The sequence below is a fragment of the Nomia melanderi genome, chromosome 14 (assembly GCF_051020985.1).
Source record: "Nomia melanderi isolate GNS246 chromosome 14, iyNomMela1, whole genome shotgun sequence".
Lineage (NCBI taxonomy): Eukaryota > Metazoa > Arthropoda > Insecta > Hymenoptera > Halictidae > Nomia > Nomia melanderi.
The window spans coordinates 5449460-5471627 of NC_135012.1; the positions used below are offsets into that span (position 1 = coordinate 5449460).

Here is a 22168-nt window from a genome sequence, read left to right on the forward strand (position 1 = left end):
GATTCCTTTATTTATACCGAACTGTTAACACTGATGTCTTAAAATAAAGTTAAGAAACAAACAGTTGATGATACACTTCATGTAAATCATAGTTAATATAAATGTAATAATAATAACTGCAATGAACATGGTAAAAGAGCGCTTTTCCTATCTCCGTAATGAGTAAGACAAGGACATAGCGACGGTGCGACAAGGATAGACGATTTTGGTTGAGGGCGACAGTGTCGCCATCTAGCGGTAGGGTATTTTCAGAGTTTCTCCCTATACCCGCAATGTGTAAGACAAAGACGGAGATAGTGTGCGACAAGGACAGAGATAGCGTTGCCCGTGCCACCTACTTGGAAAAAGCATCTCATCAGTCCCTGGTACGTACGCGTGAAGCATGACAACCAAAGAGGCATCCGACAAGGATAAACATATGATTTGGCGGGAGAGAGACAAGGACGCACGATGGCGTCCGCACTGCTGCGCAATCGATGCAGAATTCATTAATAACTCGACTCCCATGAATGACTCGTTAATATTTACAATTGGAAATCGTAGAATAGACCTTCCTCTATTTTCCCCTATCATTTTTGATAGGATTTTGCTTCGCGTTAATTAGTTAGTAAATATTTTTCGAGACGATATCCCGAGATAATCTGGAATTTATTGACAGGTGTAGAGGAAATAATTAATTTTCATAGTTAATGGACATAATCAGTGAACTTTTATGATCGAAAAAATTAGAGTGGACCTCTAGAAATTTTCTAGTATCGGCTTTAGTCACGTATGAAGCGTAATTAATGAGCTATTAGCGATTTTCGGATGGGTTCATCGCCTTCTATAAGAAACGCAATAAGCAAGACCCTGCACAACGCAAACAACCTATTCGAAAATCGCTAATAACTCATTAATTACGACTCGAACGTGACTGAAACCAACACTAGAAAATTACCCTTTCACCCTTTACGTCTATTAATAATATAAATTAATTATTTTCTCGACACCTGTCAATAAATTTTAGATTATATCAGGGATATCGTCTCGAAAAATAATTAATAATTAATTAACGCAAAGCAAAATCCTATCAAAAGTGATAGGGGAAAGTAAAGAAAGGTTCATTCTACGATTTCCAATTGTAAATGTTAACGAGTCGTTCGTGGGAGTCGAGTTATTAATGAATTCTGCATCGATTGCGCAGCAGTGCGGACGCCATCGTGCGTCCTTGTCTCTCTCCCGCCAAATCATATGTTTATCCTTGTCGGATGCCTCTTTGGTTGTCATGCTTCACGCGTACGTACCAGGGACTGATGAGATGCTTTTTCCAAGTAGGTGGCACGGGCAACGCTATCTCTGTCCTTGTCGCACACTATCTCCGTCTTTGTCTTACACATTGCGGGTATAGGGAGAAACTCTGAAAATACCCTACCGCTAGATGGCGACACTGTCGCCCTCAACCAAAATCGCGACGTAACTAAATCTCAACTTCTCTTTATCGAACTGTAGTCTCTTAGCTTTACAAGCTTTTTACACTATTTACGAACATTTGTATTAGGAAGGTTTCGTAATACAAAATTGAAACTTATAATTATGTGTTTTTGTGATTTCATACTTTATAGAAATTATGGAACTCATCACATGAATCATGATTTGGTAACAGTCAAATAATTTGATAGCATACTTGTAGATTTTTATAAAATGAACTGCAGAGTTTGTTTATGTGGACAGAAGGAATTGAAGAAATGAAATTGTAGTTTCTTTAAAATCTTTTATTGTCCACTGCATACAGCGCTAAGTGAATGTGATTTCTACTGGGCAGCTGTAGCTGATGGCGCCGAAGTCGTAGCTTTAGCCTGTTCTTCACGGATACGATCTTTCTTAAGTTGACCCATGAAAGAAGCTTTGTCGGCTGCGGTTTGGAAGCGCCCATGTCCGAATTTGGAGCTAGTATCGATGAATTTCAGACTGATCTTCTCCAAGGCAGACCGTTTGGTGTGTACCAGCAATGACTGCAAATATACATCCTTCATATTATAACCATATTGCAACATATAATTTCTTAGCATTTAATCACACATATCAGTCCTATCATTAAATATCAATAGAGATTCATATATTGTGTATACTTGGCTCTATACTGATTCATCATAGAATTTTTAAAGAATTTAGGAATAAAATAATCGTGATCATTTACCTTGCGCAGTGTAATCACACGTTTTTTCGGTCCCATGCAGCAACCTTTAATCATAACGAAGTCATTGTTCACTTCACCATAATGAGGAAAGCCACCCATAGGGGTAATGGTTTTTTCGGTACGATCATATTCGGTTGAAGCATTGTTCTTCACGATCTGAAATGAACATTTAAAATACAATTCTCGTGTGATAAATAAAATAAATTTGTGTAGCTTGCTTTGGAGACCTAAAGCGTGACAGATACATGTCTTTAGGCACTATGACTGCAAGGCGTTATTATTTGCCTTGTATAAAAAAATTAATCTTTAACAGTAAAGACTAACAGAGGAACAAGGCAAATTAAAAAGAGGCCACAAAAAAGTACCTTGCCATCCTTGGTGTGAATGCCTTGTCCAATTCTGTAGATCTTCTTATTCATTTCTGTGCGATGGTGATATCCTTTTTGACCAGCACGTGCAACAGTGAATGACACGCGGCTTGGATGCCAAGCACCGATACAAGCTACTTTCCTCAGACCTTTATGTGTTTTGCGTGGCAATTTCTTTGTATGCCAACGTGATGTGACACCTATAAGTACATGGTCGTGTTACTTAAAGTTAGCATGTACCATTAAAGAAAAGTTATAATAACAAAGGTTTCGTAACAAAGGACTTCAGAAGGAAGGCAAGCATAATATCTTCAAACCAGTTAGAAATCAGATGAATACACATCCTGCTTATTCATCATATAGTCCATAAATATAAATACATAGTTCATTGAAAAATTATTAATCGAACTCACCTTTGTACCCTTTTCCTTTTGTCACGCCAATTACATCGATCATTTCGTCTGGGGCGAACACATCATTCACTGGTACAGGCTTTTCTAAATGTTCACGAGCCCACTGAACTTTATCTCTAACAGTTCCACCGTTCAATTGAACCTCCATAATGTGTGCTTTCTTCTGACGTTGTTTCAACAACCTCATCTGTTTGTACAGAAATAACACATTAGACATTGAATAATAATAAATCTTGAATTCAAATAATGAACTATTTAAAAAATTACCTGAGTATGAGCAATAACTCTTACAACTTTACAGTACTTTACGATTTTATTCAAGTCATTTTCTATGGATTTACGGCCAAGATCATCTTGCCATTTCTTGGAAGCTTTTGTGAATGCCTTCTTTTTGCTCTTGTACCTGTAGAAAAGTAACCGTAATGGCTGTTTTTCTCTATACGTCTACAATGATACCCATCTGTAACGTGCCAGCCTCTTCATATAGAGCAGAGACTGTGCACAGTTTTTGAATCAACCTCTCAAAGAACATTTCTCTTTGTGGTTAAATTCAAATGTATACTCTCATCAAAACGAGCGGAGAGCTAATATGAAATTACTTTAATATGTTGTACATGAGAATCAATATCATTATCAAATTAAAAAACTGAAAACGTTTTCGTACCAATTCTTGTAGAACCTTCTACGGCAACCTTCAGAAAGATGTTCTGCCCAAACTGTGGTAAGAGCACGCAGACCATGTGGAGTTTCTGTATAACCAACCACACCAACCACGATCATCGGTGGTGTCTCAAGAATTGTAACTGCTTCCACAATTTCCTTTTTGTTCACCTCTAACAAATACACAAAGTATTAGAATCAATGTTTCATTCAGAAGTATAATATTTGTCTAAAATTAAAGAACTGTGCCAGACATGGTTTGTCTCAAGGATCATCACCCAATGGGTTCCCAAGAGATTATGGAATATGCCGTGCCTCCTTGCACTCTGTATAAACAGGGCATAGAGCTAATATTCGACACTGTGGCGAAGACCATACTGCACAATGTCAAGCAGCTCTTGTACCACAACCGAAGTTGATCCACACAATTTTGTGTTTATCAAACTAAGGTCATCATGTCGGTATTTAACTCTTTGAGTGCCATGGATGTATACATACATTTTTCAATCTTTTTGATTCCATACATGCCACGATAACAATTATGAGTTTAAGACATTAATATAGATGTTTCTTAGCATTATTCAATTTGACAAAACTGAGGAATTACGATTACAATTTAATTACGCCTTGTACGAATATAATTCACGGATCTACAAACGACAACCTAAACTAAAAAAATTCTCTCCACGCGAAACGTTTCGGCTAGGAATATGCAGCATTCGAAGAGTTAAAAACTGTACTATAATCTTAAAATTAAAAAAAGCAGGCATATTCAGAGTGAATCATGAATCGCGATTAGTAGAGATTACTCTATTAGCAGTCCGATTGAAAATGTTTTCGATTTCCGAATTCGTCTTGAAATCCTCTAACAGATTAGCGTAAAAAATTGTTTATTTACAAAAAAAAAATTCATGACCTTGAAAAAATACAAAACAAAAAGTTAACAAACAATTTTTTATAATTATGTTAAAGTTCTCTTGAAACCATGTAAAAGCTGATAACGTTTTCGATCGGACTGCTAATAACAAAGTAATCTCTACCGACCACGATTCGTGATTCACCCTGTATTCGAATCGAAAGAAACTCATGGAATTTGTTACTCACTTGATCCTGGCCGATCAGCTTCCCTGACCACGTGGGTCATGCCAGCCTTATAACCAACAAAAGCAGTCAAATGGACTGGTTTGCTCGGGTCATCCTTGGGGAATGCCTTTACTTTCCCACGGTGACGCTGGGATCTTTTTTTAGGATAGAATCCCATAGACCCATGGCGGGGAGCACTGAACTTCCTGTGCGACTGTTTGCAACGAAATCTAATATTAAATATATGAAACAACTAAATAGAACGAGGTGTTCGAATTATTTAGAAATCAGACCGCCCTAGGATTTTCAGCAAGATTATTCAGTTGAAAACCATAAACTGTACACTAGTGGTATCATCATTTAATACGGGAAAAAAAGTTCTGAACACGTGGTCAACATATTCAATCGTATCGAGATCACGAAATATCACAATTAAATTGTTACATACTAAAAACTAGCTCTAGAGTAACGAATATTTTATTGAACAGATAGTAAAAAGATTACGCTATAGCAAAATTTTAAATTTGACAAAAAACCGTTAAGGATTAGCTAGATTTTTGGAGATACAAACAACGTACTCACCATGGTACTCGCAACGATGAAAATGGAGGACTGCTTCCGTTAGAATCGCTTTTATATGGATGAAGCGCGTCAGACTTGCAATATAACGAGGAAAATATCTCTAAATCTAGGGACAATTAGTGTATTGAGCTATGTGAATATTTATTTATTTAAAACACGCCATTTTATTTTTTGAGCATTATATGTTATTTACTTATAAATAAAATTTCTAATTTAATTTGACATTATATATATACATATATATATATAATGTCAAATAAAATGTAGTATGCTATCTCGCGATTCTCTAAAACTTCAGAAAATAGTTTACGAAGAAAAAATAAAGTCAAAAAATAACAAATAAAACCGATATTGCACAGCATTTACATGTAAATAAAATGATTTAATTGCAAATATTTATACAACTCGTTGATTTTTACGAACTAGTTTATAAAATCTGCAATAAAATAGAACTATATTTACTATATTTAAAAATTCTATATAAAATAAGAGATTTTTTGAAATTTATTACATTTTTTATAATTCTGAATTTTACGTAATAGGACAAATGTATAAAACAGGTAGATCATTGAATCAAATTTATCACTTGTAATAACCATTCGGATAATTGATCTTTTACAACGTCTCGTCGTCTTTGGCCTGAAGGCGTTGTGACGTCAAGTAAAGGTTCGAGTGAACTAAATAATTTTCGTTAACTTTGTGTATAAATTGTTGCCATTCAAATGGAGAAAAAGCCAGGTCCGATAGTTCGTTTGGTTGATGGTTTCGTTTGGATGTTAGATGCACCAGTGATCTGGTTTCGAGGTATTACCTAGTCAATTAATTGGTTATGTTGATGTAACATGTCTATAATGGGTTACAAAAATAAACTGGTTACGTTTAATAGAAAATATCGTCCTGCCAAATAGGCAGAAATATCCCTACTATCATCAACAATTCCGTCGAGTTCCAACAATTGATGAATGTCACGTAGATGATGTAGCCTGTTACTTTGAGGCAAACCATCAATTTCTTCGGGATAAGTAATTTCAGTTTCAGTATCAATCTTTATAATTAATTAAACTTATTATTAAGTAAACGTTTCTTTTATTTTATTGTGCATTTTATTAGAATCTAAGCTAAGACTTTGGACTGTAAGATACAAATACATAAAATTTAATTTAAATATGATTTCTTTGCAGAAAGGTCGATGACAAAATTCTTTTTATACTAAGAAATCGATACGAAGAATGTGCACTTAATAGTATGGAGGAATTACAGCTTTGTGGCCATTTAAAAAAAACCTATGACGATGCTGTTACAAACCATTTTATAAAATGCAAGCATATATATGTTATTAAATATCTTGCAATAAATGTTATACACATTAATCTTTAATACGAATGTTCTATTAACTATAGATGGAGACCTCGGTTGCACTATCAACGTAGTAGATGCATTTATGAAGCAAAAACATCGTATGGCTTGGGAACGACGACATGGTCCTATTGGAAGCGGAATGAAAGACTAAATTTTGTAGCTTGATAATTCATGTAAGATATGTACCATTGTATAGACACTCTGTAAGTTGAATTAAATATACAAATTAAAAAAATTTTTAATTTTTTTTTGCTTATATAATGATTAAAATTTTCTGTAATTCATACAATTTTACACATGCCTTATCAATGACTGTCTACTCATTTTCTATTACAACAGGATATGAAAACATCCATATTTATTGTACACGTATAACAAATTATTTTATTAAATACTTGTTTAGAAGATTCCACTGATCAATTATACTTTACAATTTTGTTTATGTTCGTTATTACAATAAAATTTTCTGATACAATCATTTTTTACAAAGCTTTATGTATTTTGACATTTTTGCATGTAGACCAATTTAATTTTCTATTAGCCAGAATATAATACCGAATAATCACATAAAATAATAGATACAGAAATTGGAATTCATGTAATAAAACTCTAAAAAATATATAGAACATTCCTTATAACTAATAGAAAATATAAATTGTGTCAGATTCATACAATTTAATAAAAAATGAAATAAAAATTATCATTATCTTTTATGTAAATATAAAATACAATAGAATCCATTCTTACACAATAAATATAACAAAACTACTTCGTATAATTCATATAAATTAATGGGTATCATTTAACAATCGCAAGATACCAGGAAGTCTCATAAAAATACTAATACATGATTGTCGATTAACGAATGGTAAATTTTAATATTATAAATTTGATTGATATATCGCATCGTTATTTCTTTTACTCCGTTTTTTTTTTTAAAGCAATGTATTCAATTTGAATTATTATAGTGGCAAATTTTCGCATCTTAATTACAATTACAAGATTTAGACTTCCTTACAGCTGCCAAACTGTACACATATTTTTTTTTTCAATAAAAAAATCCCTTATTAATTAAAATAAAATATGAGATCAACAAGATCGTTTACGTGTACTTCATAGAGAGCAATCTTTTCTGTTAGTACCTCGCGTTATTTATTTAAATCTACTAATAATGTATCGTTGCAACATAATGAATGCCAACATTTTTTTTTTCAAATTCAATGTTCTCGCTTGACATTGAAAACAGAAAATATTCCAGTAAAATAGTAGCGTTGTTTAAAAGTAATCATTAGTTAAATGTTCTTCAATCCGATTGATATAATTTATTCTACAGAGTCTTGCATTTTGTCTTATTCTGGATAAAACTTTTTAATTACGTGTCACCGTATTACAATCTCTTTTTAAGGAATTAGTCTCAATTAGAATTCGTAAAAACTTGACTTTTTGCTTGCACCATACGCTTTGTAGTTCTTGCGATTTTAAGCTATTTGGCAATGATTATATGTAAGTTGATAAATATTTTTCCACTTAAAATTAGCTTCGCGTACATAATGAGATAATATGACATTTTAAAGTATCATACAAAGTCTTTCGATTTGTTATCAAAATATTCAAAATACATTCACTTGTAATACAATTTTAGAAAATCAGATGTGCCATAAAAACAAATAGATAATAATGAAGGGAATTCGCTAACGTAAATAGGAAAATAATTGTGTAAATGGATAATTTAAGGTGAACGAATGACCGATTAAAATGAATTATATTCGGTTTCGTAGTTGGTAACGACACTATATCTAGATACGATAATTTAATTAATATGGTCTTGGCTGTTTATATCGTTCTTTAGGTCAATAATTTACAATAATCGATAGGATTGGGCTGATTATATTCTCTTTGCAATAAAAAGGTACCACCGATTAAACATGACAAATACACCAAATATTTTCAATTTATATAAATTGTAAAAAAATATTTAATTTCAATAACGAGAGCGATTTTCGTTGCGAATAATTTCTCTGAATCTACCACTGTAATTAGTCAACTTTATGCAGATATCTCTAATTGAAGCATAATTTGAAATATTAATAAAAATTGTGGCACTCGATGCAGGAATAATAGCCCAAACCTATGGAACATGCACAATTATTGCCAATTTCAAGTTTACCCTCATGTATTATTCTACCATTTGCACTCTTTCTTTCTATTCTATATCACAGTATGAAAAATGCTACATGGATTTTTTTTTATACGGTATAATCGATATATATATATATATCACTCGGTATAAACGCCGCACACTTATTCGCATTTTTCAAATCAGAAATAATAGCTACTTAGTACATAGGTAATATTATTATTATATATATATATATTTTCATATTTCTTGAAAATAAATTCTGTTCTTTATCGCGTATGTATCAAATCCATATAGTACTACCATTATATTTCAAATATAAATGAGGAGGGGTACCTACCATTCAAGAAACGGTGTATAGGTATTGAGCCCGCTGTGTGACAGCCTACCGAGATGCTAGAAATCCCTTCTTTATTAATCCCAAATAACACATTTCAAGGCTGAGAAATGTGTGTATGTGTGTGTATGATGTGTGTGTATGTATATATTTGTATATGATCTATATATATATATATATGTATGTCTGTGCTCCAATGACAGCTTCTTTGCATTCAGCATACGTTTGTACATTATTAAACACTATTTCTATTCTTTAAGATTCAATGGGCTGATTAAACTGAGCAGCTAAGCGACGTTTCCCCGTGTACACTGCAACGAACAAATGTTAACATACAAATGATCTAATAACCAATTACAATAGACTCCCCGTAACACGGTTAAAAGATTCCATGTTATATTAATTTCACATTAAATCTCACTAACGTCGCCTTTTGGATACTAATTCATCTTCTTCCTCTGCTCGTATTATTTTTTCACTTTTATAGTTATTTTCTAACAACTTTTTAATCGTATTATAGGGGAGTTCTACTGTAGAAAACACGCTGGCTACGTACACTGCTTTGTGGGCGTGTTTTGTTTTTCATTGTCGGTATCGTCAACCTCCGTGTTATTGTTGACGTAGTCAATGTTTGATTCGGCCACTGATTTCTTTACATTCTCTTGTTTACCCACGAAAATTTTCGCGGTCACAATGTTCTCCGACAATACGTTCTTTTTCGGAGTCAATGACAACGAAGGAAGCGGTAATTCAGATGGATGGGGAGCCACAACCAAGTTATGTTTCGAGGAAAAGTAAGGAGACGTGCGTGGATTCAAAGGATTTGCCGCAGCAGGTAGTAAATTTTTCGTCGGCGATAGCAAGTTGGATGCGCTATCACCGCAGACTATTTGATTCCAAGAAGGAGGTAGGGTTAATGGAGGAACCTGTCGACAGAAATAAAAGTGAAATGAATGATGCCTATTCTATGATGTATTCGTAAAATATGGGATTATATCTCTCTGTGAAATATACACTTACCTGTACATTGGTGTGTTCATTCTGTGGATATGTGTACTTTGTGGGTGTCATCCATACAGAGGATTCCCACTGATTTTTATTTAAATTCTCCTACGATTCAATAGAATTTCATTGTAATATATATTATGGTGTGTAAACGTTTGTAAAATGTAATATACTCGAATAAACGTATAAAGAAACAAAATTCAATAAATACCTCAGGTGGAGAATCTGGTTTGGGCGGTGGTGGTGGGAAAGCAGATGGTATAATAGGAGTACGCATTAAGCTTTTAAGGAAGCTTTCGCTCCCGTTCTCTTGCATCGACCAATTCATTAATTGATCTTTCGATGCTGACAATTTCCACTGTTCAGGTTCCTTATACCATAAAATATCTTCGTCGGATTGTTTCCACGAATTCTGACTTTCAGTATTTGGTCCTGCCCACTTCACATGTTCTTCTAACGTAACTGAATTATTGGAAACATTCACGCGGGAAGAGGAATCGCTTTCAAACGATTCGTTACTGGAATCCGTATCACGATACGGGGACGCTGACGTAAAAGCAGGTGGCAGCGGTATACCAGCCGCTGTTCAAGAAAACAGAAATCTAATTATATCTTAGAAATATAAAGAATTTTTCAACGATTGTATTAGTTACACACGTACCAGCAAGTTTTTTGTTTAAACGTATAATTGTCTTTTTACGCCGCGTTATCTGTATCGTAACTGTACAGGGCAACGCTTGCAATAATGCGAACATTGTTGAAAATCCGTATTTCGCAGGCTTACAAACAACACCCATAGTTGATAAATATGCAGTCTCAAACTGAGGAAGTTTCAATGTTCCGTTATAATTCATCATTATACGGTATAAATCACAAGCGAAACAATGTAACGGAGTGAGCTCTATAAATTCTTCGTCATTCACCGTTGTAAACTGAAATCACAATTCCAGGCGAAAATGAATAGTTTCGAAGCTCTGTGGAACGGGATTAGTTCCGGGAGGATTTAGAATACCATACCTGAATTACGTTAGAGAGATTTTGTTTAAGCTCGTCCATGTTACACAGCTTTAAATAATACTGGTTATACGATTGTTGAAATTCTTTAACCGTCATTTTCCGTTGAACTTTGTCCATCAATACTCGACGACATTGTAAAGTTAATTGTTGCAAATGGGACTTATCTACCATTGTAACTACCGGCTCGGTTGATAAATATATAACCTGAAACAATTATTGTATCATTATTTAACACGCTCGCTACCAGTTTCACATATTTGTGACGAACGCAATCCTATATTTTAGATAAAGAAAATGAAATTAATCCTATAGATATAGTTAGTTAATGTTATAAGCTACAAAATTACATTTAGGGATTCAATGACTCGTTTTAGCTTCATTTGTTTCAACAGTTTGTTTAAAAGACTTATTGAATTGAATAGAATATTAGAATCGAGAGGATCGCCACTGAAACAAACGCTGGTAGCGAACGTGCTAACGCGTACAGACGTTAATCTTAAATTGACATACCTTCACCGTATCTCCGAGCTTCTGCATAAGTTCTAGTATAGATGAACAGTCGAACGATTCCGGTCTTAATGCGTAACCGAACTGTCGGACAAAGTTTTGCGGAATGCTTGAAATGCTGAGACAACCTTTTGACCGTATGATTAATTTTGATATTTGTTCAGACAGGACGCGAAAACCTTCCTTTTCTGTGAGGGAGATTTGTCGTTCTCCGGTGTTGTCATCTTCGATCTTGACTACGTCCGGTATGGCCTCGAACAATTCAATTAACTTAGTAAAACCATAATCGGACACTCGACACTGATGGCCGAAATGATGATGATACGAAGGCACGAATTTATTAAACTGCATTCTGCATTGAGGTGCGTGTCCTAATAATTCTACAACCTGCATAAATGATTGGTATACTTCTATTATAATAGAATTAACCCCATAGAACGATTGTAACGCTATCACATTTTACCTCCACAGCGAACTGCTTCGTTCGCTCAATCTCTTCCGCAGTTTGTTCTCGTTTCGGTATGGCTATCATTCTATCTCCGCCACTGATCGTTGTCACGACAACAGTATTTTCTGATACTTCGTTAAGAATGTCTTCAATTTCACAAACACCGTAATCCACGATGTCCCATGGTTTAGCTGTGTAAAGTGTCTTCATTATTTTCATCTATGCGGAAATAGTTACGCTTAAAAAGCATGGAACAACGTTTACCTATTACTCTCGCATAAACACTTGGGAACTCTGACAGTGCTACTTGTTTGCTGGCTTTAGATTTTAGAACTCTCAACAGATCAGAAGTAAAACGACGTACTTGGGCACGGTGAGATAATGTTACCACTCGATTATTTCCTTCGCCCATTACCTAAGTACATGCGAATACAAGTTTCAATAATAGTGTGGGTACATTATAATTTTCCTTTTTATTCTGTTTACCTGTACAGTGTGTGTGAGTGCTTCTAGTAAGTCGATCAGTTTAGTGAATCCGTAATCGGCAACTCTACATTGTCGTCCAAAGTGATGGTGATATGCTGGTATAAATCGATTAAATGGTAATTGGCAGTGCGGAGCAGTTTTTAGCAGATCAACCAGTTCCCGGCTAAAAAGTGCTAACTGATTTGCAAGTGGAGGACTTACACACTTGTTTTCTGTAAAAGAGTATGGCACATTTATGAGTAACGGATAAAGACGAAGGAAATTCTTATAATCGACTAGAAAATTTACCTTCATGATTATTATCATGAGTTTTATTTCCCGTCCATATAAGATACTTCACACTACCCATACTCTGCTTCAGTTCCACGCAAGATAAACAAGATACCAAATGCTCCAACGGTACCCCGTTCTCAGCTACCTGAATGTTTTCTTTGAACTCAGCCTCATAACAGTTTGGCAAGCTAAAATGATTTATTATCATTACAAATTCACTAAGAATAAATTTATTTCACTGGATAAATCTCTAAACAATACATTTGCAAATGGTATACCTAGGCAGTGGTAAACTTCCATTATGCGTACTCAGCAACTGATGTATACGTGGATCAAGAATCTTTAAAGAAATGTTTACGTTAGGAAGAGACGCTACTTTTTGTTCAGCCCAACCTTTATCGGACCATGGTTTTAACATGTGAATAGCACAGTATGGTAATTCCACTTGTTCTTCCTGAAAATGAGAAACATTCGTTTCATTTCATGTATTCGAAGAATTTAATGCAAGAACATTGCATTTATTATTTCAGAAGATATTCAACGCTTTGGGCTATTGTCACAACTTCTCGACAGTAAAAGGAACAGTAGCTCTACTGGTACTGGAAAAGCTCGAACTCGGCTTTATATACATCATCATGTACCTAAACGTTCGGTAACGTTAAGAAAACAGGTTCCACGAGTTTAGGATTACAAAGTTCAACGTACCTGAGTTGTAGTATTGAAACAAGGCGACGGAGTGTTCCTGTGGTCTGGATTCAGAGAAACCATCCTACCGCCAGGATCTTCGGTAATGATACAGACATCTTTCATTTTGTACAACTCCGAAACACTGATGGAAATCATAAAACGACTTTCGTACATTTCTCGGAATTTAAAAAGTGGAAGCTTGTGTCCCGGTACTTCTTGCAAGAGCATCACGATCTGCGCTCGTACAACCTGAGGACTTGCTCTGCCACTGTGAGCGTACGCAATCAAAATACGTTTGTAACCAACTTTGCGCCGGTGTAATTGAGAAATTGCGTATTGTGCGTCTGACAAGGAAGGCACTTTGACGCTAGCAGCAAAGTTACCATCAGACTGTGTAAAAATCGATACGTTTAATACCTAAAGAAACATAAGTTAATAAGATAAATTTAAGAACATACATTTATAATAATATAATTGTATATAATATACATGTAAAAAATGTACCATTACATGTTCCAAAAAGATTGAAGCGAGCATATGCCTCATTTTTTTTGGATTAATACTTTGGTCTAGATTTGTGACTTGTAATTCAATAGGTGTGCAGGTTTCGTTGTTTATTGTTCCATTGTGAGTGATGATCGGGTTGAAGAATTTCTGAAATAACGAAGATCATATGTAATTATCTATCAGATGCAATAAATGAAATTTCAAAACAATGAAATACCTCAACTTCTTCGTTTTCTGCGTCACTCTGTTGATAAGGAGATGTGTGACTATTTTGTTGATTGTTTGTTTGCACAGAATTTTCGTAGGGTGATGGTGTTCTAGTGTTTCGTATAGATGCAGATTGTTGATTCTTAATGAACAGAGAAACAAAGGATTAAAAAAATGCATGGAACTTCGTTTCTTAACCCTTATCACTCCGAGAATATTGTAAAATGATTGCCAGTTGTTTAATTTATACATATTTTACTATTGCATATATCCGTGCCAGTTGGAGTGATAAGGGTAAATCTTGCGAAGTTAAATTCTTTACTTGTCCATTCCACTGATTTCGTTCTCGCGCTTGTAGATCGCACATTGGAGATGGACTGCGGCGCTTGAATGAATTCGATTGAGAGTTTCCATTGAAACTGGCAGAAACGTTTAATAGAGATTGTTGTCTTGGTCCAGTCCATTCTGAAGGTTGAACGAAAGAATGGTGGGTTACTCGTATACGCCTTAAACCTTCCGGAGTTCGGGAGGATACATTATTTGTAACTGTATTATCCCGAGCCTGCGGGATATGAATTCTTCTACTAAGTAGTTTTGTTTTCTCCACCTTAAAATAATTATTAATGAATAAAAAAACATATTTTCCATATCCGAATACGATATAAAATTATACATACTTTATATTGTTCTTCCCACATATGACCAAACTGTTGTGAACCAGAGATTTGCCAAAATAATGGAGATTGGACCCGTGCAAGTTCATTGTACGTTCTATTTAAAGTTACATTATTATTATTTGAATATGGTCTCCCAACGAAAATAGGCGGTGGCTGAATCATTCTGTATAAAATAAACATAAAAGGTGAAATCAACAAAATTCATATGAATTTATTACAATTTTTTTTCTGTCTTTTTTCAATATTATATCAGATAAGATCAAAGCTTCTAAAAATTCATAGCCCGAATCAGCTAGGACAGAATTTGTCTACTTGCGACTCAAAGGCTCCCATCTCGGAAAATCATCATTTATAATAGATTACTTTTATATCATTAATACATTATTTTTGATATTTTATATTACTAATATGCAATTACCCCGGTGGTGCAGAGACTGGAGCACAATGAGCACTCCATGCTGAAGCATATGTCCCAATAACTGGAGATGATGACTGGTAATGCGGAATTTGAAGGGCTCTTCCACCCGTTACCGAAGTACTGTACATTTGTTTTGACGAGTTAATAGCAATTTCTGATTCACTCAGGGCACGATTTCTACTTGTATAATTTCCTACAATTATGAAATAACGTTATTAATGCATATTATAAGTACAAACAAGAAAGCGTAACTTTTGAAATAAAGAGGAAGTATACCTTGTGGTGGATTACTTTGAAATTTTTGAAAATAACTTCCTTTCTCCTTTGGAAATTTTACCGAAATTTTCGAACCAAGGACAATTTTTCCATCCATACGTTTCTGGGCCCTGAACCAAAAAAAAGTCACATTGTTATTGAGCAAAGCTGACTAACTGTAATTACAAGGTATCAATACAGAAGATAATCAAATTTGTCTATAAATGACCTTGGAGAACACAAAGTATACACTTATGATACAAATTCAAAATTCAGTTAATTTCCCATAGAAATCTGTACCCTTTGTACAATATACATATTTTACAAGATTCACTTCACTATTCTAAATTATACAATTTAACTGTCTAATACATGTGTCACAAACTTACCTTGCATATAAATAAAATCATTTAATTAAGTCAACATTGTAATACACAAGAAATAAAACAATAAATAGTAATGATGTATCAAATAATAATTGCAATATACATAAATGAATCAAATATTTTATATAAATTAAACTTATGATGTTCCTACAGAGCCACTATGTTCGTTACATTGCTGTTCTCAGTTTAAAATCTATCTTATTTATGTGTTTGTCCCTACTACTCATAATACTAGTTTTTTTTTATACTGTATAATCCAATAGGATATCAGTAACTATTAATGAGTGATTGGTTGTATGTAGGGCGGGCTATTTAAATCTAAGAATATTATTAATACTATTTATCGTTTATGTTGTAAATAAATTAAAAACATCTTAATCATAAGAAACTTATAAGTGACATTAAATATATATATATATATATATCAGTGCATCCAAAGTATGTACCTTTCTGCAAAGATCTGTGAAGTGAAACGTACAACTGCAACATTTGATTGGACATCCAGTACACGTCCACCACAGTTTTCTGACAATTGTTTAAGACGACGTTTAATAGACAAAACATCTTGATCTTTAGGAAGGTTACAAATTAGAAGGTCATAAAATGTAGTAACCTGTAATAAGCACAAGTTTTACAAAGTATTAAAAAATTTAAAACGCCAGGGAAACTAATATTTTAATCTACTTTATACAAAGACATATAATTCTGGTACGAGTACAAATATTAGTGAAAATAAACAAACTGACAAACACAATGTTTTAATTTAGAAAAATCAAAACACATAGAACTTATATAAAGCAGTTTATTGCATAAAAGAACTTAGATAAAATAAATAGTAGAAGAAATAAAAATAAACCTTTATTATTAATCAAAAGACCTATTACATAAGTAGTAGATCCTTTACCTCTACAGTACTGGACGGCAGTGATTCCATAAGTTCTGAAAAATCATAATGCTCATTGGCACAGAGTATTAATGCTTCAGAAGTATACTTCATATGTAAAAGTATCACATGAATTTTCTTCCTATAACGTAAATCACTGAGGTCAGCAGCAAAATCAATATCACTAGATATTAAAATTACAGCTGCTGGACTTCCATGTATATCCGCAAACCTCCGTATAGACTGCTTAAGCTTTTCATCTGCAGCATTTTTACAACTTCCAGAAACATGTATTAAATTAACCTGAGGCATGTAATTTTAATTGTTAACTTATTATATTACAAGAAAAGATTACAAATTTACATAGAACAAATAATGTAGGTTTGCCATAAATTCATTGTATAAATTTACCTGAGCATCATTTAATTCTTTCACAACATGACTAGTTTCCTTCCTAACATCACAAACAACAATAAATTCTGCTTCTCTGTAACCACTAAAAAATTTATCCCTAATTACTTGTGTCGCTGCCATAGCAGACCTTCCTTTTGGTACCTGAAATAATTGTATATGACATAATGTATATGTATATTATTATTATTATTAACCCTTATCACTCCAATTGGCAATCTCATTGCCAGACATGCATACATCAAACACAATTGTAACAGTAAAATATGTTTGGATTAATTTCCTGATTTTTGATATCATTTTATGTTTATCCAACATTCACAATTGAATTTCCTCTTTAAAATTAATAAAATTTATTTGGAACAACTGGCAATTGCTCTACGATATTTTTGGAGTGTTAAGGGATAACTAATTAGTTCACTTGTAATATTATACAAACATGACAATTCTCTATGTCCCAAAACACTCCAATAGGTGGAAGATATGTTGGTAAATTTGGTAAATTGACTGGACTATCATGATGTAAAAGAGAACAATCGTGTTTAGGATGATTAAATAATGGCCAGGTACATGCTTTATTTTCAGCTTTAAAGCTCCCATTGTTGGTACTAGCATCGCTCAATGTTTGGAATATATTACTTTCAACGTTTTGCGACGGAACTTTCTGTGCAGATAATAACTGTAACAATCTGTCATTAAGACCTTCAATTTCATCTTTATCATTTGCACAGAGTGCATGATAATTTGTAGTATCTTGGTTTGCCATGTGTTTTATAGGGTATCATTTAGCATTCTAAACATATAACCTGTAAAAAATACAATGAACATGTTATACAGCTCTAGAAAAATGACAAAGGAATGAGCAGGTTGAAAGAAATCTTATCATTCAACTGATAAATTAAATATCATACTTTGATAACCAGGCTATGAATCTTTGTACTAATACAGACATTTCTGCATTGCTCTTTAGAAATTAGAATTAAATAGAAACATAATTTTCGCATTAACGATTTAAAAAAAATACAAATGAAATCAACAGCTTATCAGAATAAAGCTTGAATGAAGCATTTATGTTGTTGTATTCATTTCATGTATATGCATTAAAATTGTATAAAATGCGTAGTCTAAAGACAATAAACGTATGTAGTATTGTCTAATATTGAATACTATGAAAAATTACCGCGAATAACATTTACATTCTAATACAGTGTAGAAAAATTCGTACATTACCTAAAACATTAACCCATTATAATCGGAAAAGTGTCTAGAGAAGACGCAGATACATAAACGGAACGTTGTCAAACGTTAAATAGATGCAACTTTCTCAACAAAATCTACAGAGTACAGAAAATATCATACAAAATTGTATTGTAAACATACTCATGCATCGTATAGAAATTCACGACTAAAATTCATACCACGTACAGGACGCAAACACCGAATAAACCAACATACAACTATGCATCCGATTTGCTATCTCTCCCGCTTCTTGCGCAGCGTGAAAACGCACACATTTTACGTATCTATAGACCGTCGACAAGCAGTGATTTTATGTCACTAGTCGATCCCAATTTTGACGATAAAAACAAACTATGTAGGTGGTACGAACCGTAAGAATAAATGTAAGGAATACCAATTTACTATAAATAAACTACTTTACGCATATTTATGTGTTTTCAGCATACATTATTTCACAAGTCACAATACGATGGAAATTCAGAAACAATCTAATAAAATTTGTACCTTCTCGTTAATTGATTAAATTTTGTAGAAAAAAGAAATTTGACTTGTTTGAAACTTTTATCTTACCTTCTATTAATTTGCATATACTAAAATTTTCAGTTTATCGATTATATGTAAACTAATCGACACGATAGATTAACAAACTATAGTTAAAATTTGATTTTTCATACTCGATGCACAAGGTACAGTAACTATTCTAGTCCAATCGGAATATTTACCTTCGTAAAATTCTATATGTGAAAGAATAAATATTGCAAATTGAAAATGAAAATGAAATATATTCCTTTCGGCCCGTTAATTATATTTTTCTGTGAAAATTCTTCATTAATTGTATTTTTCTAGTTGCATTTACTTTCGTTGTATTGATATACATTCAACTTAAATCAAGATAAAATGAAACTGCTTGAAACACTCGAAACGTTAGCATTAATAAATGTCATGTTTTGGAAAGATAGCTTGAATAGATAAATAGTACTTAGAATAACAAAAGAGCATTTTTTAAGTAAAAATATAAAATAATGTAAATTTCTTCATAAATAATTTATATTGATGAAATAAAACTGATAGCTGGTGGCTACCACTACTCCACGGATTCCATGATTGTTGCTGCGCGGTGAGTTGTTCAAGTTATGGTCACTTCAAACATTTCGATAACATGGCATCGTTAGACGACGAATCATTTCATGAAGTTAAATCACGTTTCGTGGATACTATGCAAAAAACAGAATGGGTTCCTTTGTCTCTTACTTTAATCGAATATCCCCAGGGTAAGTATTTCTCAACTTTTTATCAAAGTTAATACAAATATCCATTTTTCCAACGCGTGTAAATTTTTACGACAAATACCCGTATATTTAGTTTAAAAAAGAATATCATCCGAGCGAAACTATCTTTATCTTTTCGTTCAGAATTTAGAATTGTTCGGCGCGTGTTTCTGAGTACAAAGTTAATTGTTTTTTTTTTAGAAATTGACATTTATGCGATTGTATAACTAACAACTCACAATGTAAATTAGAAAGTTCTTATATTCTTGGCAAAAAGTTGCAACAGCAAAACTTCAATTATTTTTGTATTTTTAGAAGCAATATTATGCGTTTATTCTTATTTTTGTTTATATATTTTTTCTAATTTGATTATTGTTCTTGCAGGTGATCTTTTTGGGAAATTCTTAGCTTTAATAAGTTTAGTACCATTTGCTATTATAGCTGGTTTTGTAACATTGATATTATTTAGAAGAGATTTGCAAACGGTAAGTAAATACCTTGGAATAAATAACTTTGCTTTGAATTTACAAGTGAAATTAAATTTCTATTTTTATTCTTTTCAGATTACATTTTTTAGTGGAATTATAATAAATGACTTCATAAATTTTGTATTGAAACATACAATTTGTGAAGCAAGACCAATGAGGCGTGATGTTATTTTTGTTGAATATGGTATGCCATCAGCGCACGCACAGTTTATGTGGTTTTTTGCTGCATATGCCACACTTTTTATATGCATTAGGTAATTTATACTTTTCTGAATTAGTATTTAGAAAAAATTATTTTTAATTGTCTTTCTACTCTTAGGTTACACCATAACAATAATAACAGTGTGTCAGAAAGATTCTGGAGAATTATTACTATGACTGCTTGCATAATTGTTGCTCTTTTAGTGACCTATAGTAGGGTCTATTTATTATATCATACTATTTCTCAAGTCCTATGTGGTGCACTTGTAGGAATTATATTGGGAGTAGTATGGTTTATAATAATGCATGCAGTATTTATACCAGTTTTTCCTTATATCGTTTCATGGTATGCTATGATGTTTATAAACTTTATCTTGTTTACAATATATATGTATGTATATATATATATATATATATGTACCATAATGTGACATTTCATTTTAGGCGGATATCAGAGTATTTACTGTTACGAGATACAACATTAATTCCCAATATTCTCTGGTTTGAATATACAAATATTCGCACAGAAGCACGAGCACGTGCACGAAAACTTGTATCAATGAAATCACAATGACGTCTAATGTCTAGCCATGGGCTGAAAACAAATAGGAAATAAATGACTGAATAGTAAATGTTAAAAACAAGTGATATCATTCCTTCAGTCTGGCGAAATTGAAAAAAATCCAAAATTCGTTTGGCTCAAAGAATTATCTTGAATAATAAATGGCAGGCTTTTGCCATTAGTAATATTTAAATGCATAAGGTGTTAGTACAAATTTTGCATACAAATTTTCACGTTTATACGGTCGAAACCTGTATGTTTGGATAATTTAGTTTTTATAATTTTGCGTAAGTTATTTATAATCCACAATTTGATGAGTAATATTCGTACAATTATTAGCTTTTACAACAAAAAGATGTATATACATAATACAAATAATATATGTATATCTTTGTGTTTCGTAAAGACAAATAATGTTTATAATATATTATGAATTGAAGATTAACGAATTTAAAAAAAGGAAATAAACTTAGTGCAATAATGTAACGAAATATACAATACACTTAATATTCAATGATAATTTATTCAAGAAAAAGCAGAGTTAAATGAATGTTAGTAGAAAAAAAATGAGACCATGGCTATGACTAAAAATTTATTTTTTTTTACCTATAATTGTTACCGAATTGTTATCACTTCCGTTCTGCAAACTGCAGCATTACTGTATTGTTTTTAGGATTTTAAACATTGTATATAGTTCCTTCATTTATTACTAATCGGTTAAGTGGTTATTATCATTAAAACTCACCTATGTACCTCGTATTAAAGAATTAGGGAAAACGCAAATAAAAATAAGTGAACAATCGAAACAGATTTTACAGGCTTAACATCCAGAAAAGAAACATTGAATTAAATTTTTTACTAAAACCTACTGTAGCGAGTGTTAAGTTCTTAACGAAATAACGTTGTTTTATTTGAATAATTTATATTTACCATGTAGATGTCTTATATTGAATTACATTTTTAAATGATACTTTTGTTTGATATATAATATAAAAATGATGACGTTATACTTAAATCATCATTATGTTGCTCAATTATTATTATAGCGATTACATAAAATTTGTTATGCATTTGTGCGAAAGTACTACAATGTAAATACGCAATAAAATTTTATAAATGAACTTTAAA

The 22168-nt window shown here is 32.7% G+C and overlaps 4 protein-coding genes and 1 non-coding gene across 11 annotated transcripts; 2 read left to right on the forward strand and 3 right to left on the reverse strand.

Moving 5' to 3' along the window:
• Positions 1-1736: 1736 nt before the first annotated feature.
• RpL3 (ribosomal protein L3) lies at positions 1737-5388 on the reverse strand. Its single transcript, XM_031977137.2, has 8 exons — positions 5283-5388; positions 4722-4914; positions 3622-3790; positions 3225-3360; positions 2958-3144; positions 2542-2744; positions 2177-2332; positions 1737-1991 (listed from the first exon to the last, which is right to left on the reverse strand). Exons 1-8 carry the CDS (start codon positions 5283-5285, stop codon positions 1791-1793), a joined length of 1248 nt encoding a protein of 415 aa, XP_031832997.1. The 5' UTR covers positions 5286-5388; the 3' UTR covers positions 1737-1790.
• On the reverse strand, positions 4984-5060 carry LOC116427220 (small nucleolar RNA U43). The gene has a single exon (XR_004235050.1). It is a non-coding gene; the product is annotated as a small nucleolar RNA U43 (small nucleolar RNA).
• A 136-nt stretch (positions 5389-5524) lies between the features above and the next one.
• Positions 5525-6887, forward strand: ND-PDSW (NADH dehydrogenase (ubiquinone) PDSW subunit). The gene is made up of 5 exons (XM_031977138.2): positions 5525-5650; positions 5825-6086; positions 6169-6304; positions 6464-6600; positions 6683-6887. The coding sequence occupies exons 2-5, from the start codon at positions 6005-6007 to the stop codon at positions 6790-6792; spliced, it is 465 nt and encodes a 154-aa protein (XP_031832998.1). The 5' UTR covers positions 5525-5650; positions 5825-6004; the 3' UTR covers positions 6793-6887.
• A 111-nt stretch (positions 6888-6998) lies between these two features.
• On the reverse strand, positions 6999-18849 carry Marf1 (meiosis regulator and mRNA stability factor 1-like protein). Of its 5 annotated transcripts, none has more exons than XM_031977098.2 (25): positions 18708-18849; positions 18513-18616; positions 17722-18088; positions 17283-17426; positions 16893-17174; positions 16435-16601; positions 15624-15733; positions 15348-15540; positions 14930-15092; positions 14575-14859; positions 14263-14394; positions 14043-14192; positions 13557-13955; positions 13130-13305; positions 12867-13039; positions 12579-12790; positions 12357-12507; positions 12108-12283; positions 11648-12031; positions 11138-11341; positions 10782-11052; positions 10332-10702; positions 10136-10225; positions 9672-10041; positions 6999-9426 (listed from the first exon to the last, which is right to left on the reverse strand). In XM_031977098.2, the coding sequence occupies exons 3-25, from the start codon at positions 18046-18048 to the stop codon at positions 9371-9373; spliced, it is 4986 nt and encodes a 1661-aa protein (XP_031832958.1). In that variant the 5' UTR covers positions 18049-18088; positions 18513-18616; positions 18708-18849; the 3' UTR covers positions 6999-9370. The 5 variants fall into 5 exon arrangements, 4 of the variants coding, with proteins under 4 accessions (XP_031832958.1, XP_031832957.1, XP_076229689.1 ...); XM_031977097.2 differs by having other exon boundaries at positions 18701-18845; XR_004235034.2 differs by having other exon boundaries at positions 9541-10041; positions 18513-18806.
• Positions 18850-18887: 38 nt separating this feature from the next.
• Positions 18888-22166, forward strand: LOC116427130 (dolichyldiphosphatase 1). Of its 3 annotated transcripts, none has more exons than XM_031977115.2 (6): positions 18888-18904; positions 19593-19792; positions 20174-20274; positions 20353-20531; positions 20597-20824; positions 20923-22166. In XM_031977115.2, exons 2-6 carry the CDS (start codon positions 19681-19683, stop codon positions 21050-21052), a joined length of 750 nt encoding a protein of 249 aa, XP_031832975.1. In that variant the 5' UTR covers positions 18888-18904; positions 19593-19680; the 3' UTR covers positions 21053-22166. The 3 variants fall into 3 exon arrangements, with proteins under 3 accessions (XP_031832975.1, XP_031832974.1, XP_031832973.1); XM_031977114.2 differs by lacking the exon at positions 18888-18904 and adding an exon at positions 18979-19207; XM_031977113.2 differs by lacking the exon at positions 18888-18904 and adding an exon at positions 19217-19444.
• The last annotated feature ends 2 nt before the right edge of the window (positions 22167-22168 follow it).

Coding starts and splice junctions, on each gene's coding strand:
- LOC116427130 (XM_031977113.2), top strand. CDS start 19,419: ATGAAACTGCTTGAAACACTCGAAAC. Junction 19,445..19,592: donor CTGCTTGAAACACTCGAAAC/GTTAGCATTAAT, acceptor TAAAACTGATAG/CTGGTGGCTACCACTACTCC. Junction 19,793..20,173: donor TTTAATCGAATATCCCCAGG/GTAAGTATTTCT, acceptor TTGTTCTTGCAG/GTGATCTTTTTGGGAAATTC.
- RpL3 (XM_031977137.2), bottom strand. Junction 3,791..4,721: donor AGCTGATCGGCCAGGATCAA/GTGAGTAACAAA, acceptor TGTATTTGTTAG/AGGTGAACAAAAAGGAAATT. Junction 2,745..2,957: donor AAAAGGAAAAGGGTACAAAG/GTGAGTTCGATT, acceptor ATGTACTTATAG/GTGTCACATCACGTTGGCAT.
- ND-PDSW (XM_031977138.2), top strand. CDS start 6,005: ATGGAGAAAAAGCCAGGTCCGATAGTTCGTTTGGTTGATGGTTTCGTT. Junction 6,087..6,168: donor ACCAGTGATCTGGTTTCGAG/GTATTACCTAGT, acceptor TACGTTTAATAG/AAAATATCGTCCTGCCAAAT. Junction 6,601..6,682: donor TACAAACCATTTTATAAAAT/GCAAGCATATAT, acceptor TATTAACTATAG/ATGGAGACCTCGGTTGCACT.
- Marf1 (XM_031977098.2), bottom strand. CDS start 18,048: ATGGCAAACCAAGATACTACAAATTATCATGCACTCTGTGCAAATGAT. Junction 14,193..14,262: donor CAGAAAACGAAGAAGTTGAG/GTATTTCATTGT, acceptor TCGTTATTTCAG/AAATTCTTCAACCCGATCAT. Junction 10,042..10,135: donor ATGAACACACCAATGTACAG/GTAAGTGTATAT, acceptor TTCTGTCGACAG/GTTCCTCCATTAACCCTACC.